The sequence below is a fragment of the Ovis canadensis genome, chromosome X (genome assembly GCF_042477335.2).
Source record: "Ovis canadensis isolate MfBH-ARS-UI-01 breed Bighorn chromosome X, ARS-UI_OviCan_v2, whole genome shotgun sequence".
In the NCBI taxonomy this organism is placed as follows: domain Eukaryota; kingdom Metazoa; phylum Chordata; class Mammalia; order Artiodactyla; family Bovidae; genus Ovis; species Ovis canadensis.
In genome coordinates this window covers 66,775,148-66,780,674 of record NC_091727.1, presented here as the reverse complement: position 1 = coordinate 66,780,674, position 5,527 = coordinate 66,775,148, and the positions used below count along the sequence as shown (strand labels likewise).

Genomic DNA, 5,527 nt, shown 5'->3' with positions numbered 1-5,527 from the left:
ACAACAACAACATACAGGTATTTATGTATTTAAAATGTATTTTGTCAAGCAGTGGTATTAGGAGTGACTTTTGCTATATAAACAAAAATACTTTCTACTATACTCGTGTACAGACAGTATAAAATATGCTTAAAATAAAAACAAAAAAGCTCCTGTTTCCCTGATAAAATATTGAGAAAATACAGAAATGATTGCAATACCAACTGCAGAAAATAATATAAGTAATCTAGGTCCCTTACAATATTTGGTGCATCTTACAAATATAAAATACTATCTTTACAGATGATCATTTGCTAATGCACTTCCCCACCAAACTGCCTGAATAGTTTGATACTTAAATTTTTCTCTCTGCAATATTTGTTTAGGAAATGATCTGGAAAGTGAGCAAGATGTGTGTACTATAATTCATTTGATAGCTTTGTATGAGGAAAAATGAGCAACAACCTAGAAGTGCAACAATGAGGAAACAGTTAAAACATGTATAAACATGAATGCAGAGATAGACATGGATAACTTGTATGCTTCATAATTTTTTTGCTTCAATGAAGCTGAATAATTTTTCTGACCAAAGGAGAAAGGGCAGTAAACTATTATATATGTATCTACTTATTATTAATTCAATAAAATATTAACAACCAGAAATAATATTTTAAAATTATCTTTAATGGAATGAAGTTAAAGAGTATTGTGTGTATAAATATACACACACATATTTAGGTGTCAAAAAGCAAGTATAAAAACAATATGTACATTATGATATACATACATGACAAATGAATCAGAAAAATACTAGAGAGATACAGCTTAATATGTTTCATGTACTTCACAGCAGCTATTAGATAGATGCAGAAGAAAATGATTCAGGGAGGTTATTAGGACTGATTACTTGTGAAATTAATTTTCTTCTGTTGACTTGTCTGCTGTGTGATTTTTTTTTCCCTACAATGAAGCTGGATTATTTTTCTGAGAATGAGGGAAAGAGCAGAAAGTGGGCTCAGGGAAAAGAGGTGATAAACAGTATTTAAATTCAGCATAACAATCATCAAGTGGGCCAAGACACAGTCACATGCATGCGCGCACACACACACACACACACACACACACACCAATTACAGTGACCAGGAGACTATGTAGGGGAAATGGGCATACTGTTTTTACTAGCTGAGGTGGCTGGCATGAATGTAAATTGGTACAATGCTTATGAAGGGGCCATTGGGCAACACAAAGGAACAGTCTTTAAAATGTCCACATGTGGATCCTGCAAGTCCACAATTAAGAACATCCTGTACGCTAGCAAAGATTTGGCTTGACAAGGAAGAATTCACTCATCAGAGTATACACAGTGCTGGGTTTAAACACAGGGAAAGAGCTAGGCACCACCTGAATGTCCAACAATGCGGCAATGATTACAGAAATGTTAGGGTCCATAGATACACTCTGCAGGCACAGAAGATGACCTTTCTCAAGCCTGTTGAATATCATGGAAAGTTCAATGGGTTGACGTTTGTTTGGTTTTAGTTTTTGAAAAAGCAGGTTAAGAAACACCACATACATGAACCATTCTATAACACTGTGTTAAAAGGGAAGGTGGGGTGGAGGAGAAGGGTGAGAGAGAGAGAAGGAGAGAAGAGAGCCTGAAAAACAGCACACCAAAATGGTAAAAGTGGTTGTCTCCGGGTAGTAGGGTCATGGGGAGCAATTACTCTCTTGGTTTTCCCTCATCTGATTTCCTTCTTCCTGATGTTTCTATCATGACATTGCATCACCTGTGCAATGAACAAAGAGAGAAAGTGCTTTTTAAACCAAACCACAAGGAGAAGAGGCAGCCTTAACTATCAAGTGGCACAGATTAGCAAGATTATTCACAACACCCAACGTGGGTGTGGCGGGAGGGGAGGAGAGGGAAGGGGGAAGTCGACAGAGAGAGACAAGGACAGAGAGAGAGAGTGAGGGACAAACAGGAAGGCACAGGTGGAGGGAAGGAAGGAGGAAGGAAGGGGTGAGAGAGAGACCTGCACTCCCAATACAATACACTGCTGGTGGGTTGGGGGGAAAAAGGGTGGGGGGTTTGTAAACCGGGTGGGAGCCAAGGTTTGGCTCTGCTGGCTGGCTCGCTCCTGGGATGTTTTCATCGCAAGGTGGCCTCCTCATCGGTGTCTTCCTCAAAATCCTTGACGTCAGCACTGGTGGACTGCCTGGCCCAGGCTCCCCTTTCGGCCTCTCGTTCTTTATGCGACTTGAATCTCCCAACGAAAATTTTGCGGTAGTTCAGGAACATGCCATTCATCGCATCTATGGCCCGCTCGGCGGACTCCTGCTTCTGGAAGTGCACGAACCCATAGCCCTTGGGCCCCTTTTCGTCGCAGGCCACTTTGCAGGACAGGATGTTACCGAACGCAGAGAAGATGTTGTACAGAGCCTTGTTGTCGATGGTCTTGCCCAGGTTCTTGATGAAGACGTTGCCCACTCCGCTCTTGCGGAGCGAGGGGTCCCGCTGGGACCACATGATGCGCACCGGCCTGCCCTTGATGACATCAAAGTTCAGGGTCTCCAGGGCCCGCTTGGCGTCCACCGGTTGCTGGTAGTTGACATACGCATAGCCCAACGAGCGGCGGGTGATCTTGTCCCTGCAAAGGCGGATGGAGAGGATGGGCCCGGCCGGGCTGAACTTCTCGTACAGCATTGCCTCCGTCACCTCAGGGTGCAGGTCGCCCACGTACAGCGAGGCCATAGGAAAGTCCGGGTTCCCCTCGGAGCCCCCGCCGGTTTCCGCATCTGCATCCGCGGCGGCAGCAGCGGCCGCCGCCGCCGCCGCTGCCACCGCTGCCTCCACCTCCGCAGCGGCATCCTCATCCGCCTCCCCCAGGGCGGGCGCCGCAGCCTCCGCTACGGCGGCGGCGGCTTCGGCCTCGCTGGCCTCCATCACCGCCACGGCCGCCGCCGCCAGTGCAGCCTCCGCCTCCTCCTCCGCCAGGGCTGCCACCGCCTCCCCCAGGGTGGCCTCCGCCACTGCCTCCTCTACTGAGGCCTCGGCCTCCACCTCTGCTTCCGCCTCCGCCACGGAGGCCTCTGCCACCGCCTCTGCCACGGTCGCCGCCGCAGCCTCCGCCGCCGCTGCAGCCGCCACCGCCGCCGCCACTGTCACCGCTGTCGCCACGGTCGCCGGTGCCGCCGGGCCGCTGCCGCGACCTCCCTTCCCGCGAGCCTGCGCGGGGGAGTGAGAGGCTGGAGAGCAGGTGGGCGCCGGAACCCGGGCCGGGGGCACGAGCTGGGGCGGAGGACCCCGGGCCAGCCGATCCAGCGAGTCCCAGTCACCTGGGATGGCTAGCGCTGCCAGGAGCGCGCCGGTGCGAGTCACCGCAGCCTGCAGCCCGCAGCCCGCTGCTGCCGCCGCCGCTTGGTCGTGGGTTAGCGTGCGGGGCGCCGGCGGGCGGCGTGTGGTGGGGGGCGGGGGGTGTTGGCGTCTGTGGTCCGGGCAGCTGGGAAGGCTTCTGTCTCTTTGGTTCCCCCTGTGGCTGCTGCGGGGCTTCGGGGCAGCGGGCGGTGGGAGGGGGCGGGAGCTTGGTGTTGGCGGGAAGAAGTGTGGGTTCTCAGCCTCTCGATCAACTGGATGTGTAAGAAGAGGAAGATGGGGAAAGGGTACCATGTGGACCAAGGGAATCTGACATAGATTTAGGGAGTTTTGTTTTATCTTTCCTCTCCCCATAGAACATTTAAATGATTAAAGCAAACACCTTGCAAGAGAAGGTGGGCGGCATTGAGAAAACATTTGCCTGGCCTAAACAAAGCGAAGCAAAAATGGTTTTCTCCAGTTAAGGTGTTGGGTCTTCCCCACCTCAACGCACACACACTCCCAAACATTACCACTACCAAGGCAACAACTCCTACTCTGAATTGGAGCTGGGGCTAATGGGACACTCTCCCCCTCCAGCCCTGCAGCCCGCTGACCCATTTTTTTTTAATCAGAGATTCTTCCCCCTTTTCCAGCTCTTTCCTTCCTCTACAACACTTGCGGAAGAAATAAAGAACACAAGAACACGTAGTCATTTATTCATAATGCCATGCCACAAATATTTATGGAGCCTAGGGATACACAGGAGTCTGAAGCCAGAGGAGATGGACCGGTTTTGAGATTGACCTTGGGAGCAGACAGTGTGGGCTGGAAACCCTGTCCCTGCTCCAGATTATGGGAGAACTAAGGGCCTAGGGGTTCCTCAGCCCCCAACTCCTCCCACCCACTCAGCCTCAATTCATGCAGCCTGGAAGCAGGGGAGAAATCAAGAGCACTCTGTTCTTAGTGCCATCCTCCATGACAAGTGAGGAAAGTCAAATCAAGAGCCGGGAACAGGACCTGGTCCAGAGCCAGGCATTTGTTCCTTCTTGTTTGTGCCCTCGACTTGCTGACATTCCCAGTGTGAACCACAAAGGGCACATCCATGTTCAAAACAAAAACAAAACCGGAAATCTCTCTAGGATGAGGTGTCTCTTTCCAGTTCACCAGTTAATATTTAGGGGAGCCTTACCCACCACTTGGCACTGGGGGCTTAGAGACAGGCAGTGTGATACTTGAGTAGTGAATGTTGATGTGTTGGAGGTGTGGGGCAAGGTGAGGAAAGGTGAGCAGTGTGTATTGGAGCAGAGGCCACACAAGGCCAAATGCTGAGAGGATAGGCAAGCAAGCAACCATTAGAGTAGAGTGCAACAGAGGCTAGAGTCCTACTTCTTCCAGAAAGGAGGACCCACCCAATAACCTTTTTCTGGTGGGAATCAAGCAAAACTGCACAGAAGACTAAACCTCCAAGGTGACCTCTGAAAGATGAGTAGCAGTCCAGCATGTTGAGGCAGAATGGAAGGCATTCCATTCCCACAGACAGAGGGATTAGTCTGTGTCCAAGGCCCTATAGCATGCTAGCACATGCATAGTCACTTCTCGTCATGCCTAATCATCTGATGTGGACAGAGCTCATGATCTCCAAGAGTATATGGTAGAAGATGGGGTTGGAAGGCGTGGGGGCCCTGAAAAGAAAGCTAAGATGCTTGAACTCTATACCCAAGCTCATGGGGCCCACTCAACACATTCACAGAGGGACTTGGTATGATCAGATCTTTAATACAAACTAAATATCAACACAGAAAGTAGCTAAGAGTAGATGTTAAAAGTTCTCATTAAAAGGGGAAAATAAAGTGTAACTGAGGTGATGGATGTTTAGTAAACTTCTTGTGGTAATCATGTTAGTGATATGTACATGTGTCAAGTCATTTTGTTGTACACTTTACACTCATAGTGTTATATGTCAATTATATCTCAATAAAACTTGGGGGGGAACCTGTCAATATACATATAAATGTACGCACACACGAACACACACACACACACACACGAACACACACACACACACACACACACACACAGTCGGCACTGAGACAGAGCTGATGGAATTTTTAAAAAGACAGTCAGATGTGACCAGTTCCAAGAACAACTCTTCCCTCCTTTCCCCCTTCCCCTTCATAAATAGGGGTTTCACAG

The 5,527-nt window shown here is 49.2% G+C and overlaps 1 protein-coding gene across 1 annotated transcript; it reads right to left on the bottom strand.

The window, feature by feature from the left end:
- Positions 1-644: 644 nt before the first annotated feature.
- Positions 645-5,229, bottom strand: LOC138930323 (uncharacterized). The gene has a single exon (XM_070290344.1). It carries the CDS (start codon positions 3,704-3,706, stop codon positions 2,129-2,131), a length of 1,578 nt encoding a protein of 525 aa, XP_070146445.1. The 5' UTR covers positions 3,707-5,229; the 3' UTR covers positions 645-2,128.
- Between the last annotated feature and the right edge of the window lie 298 nt (positions 5,230-5,527).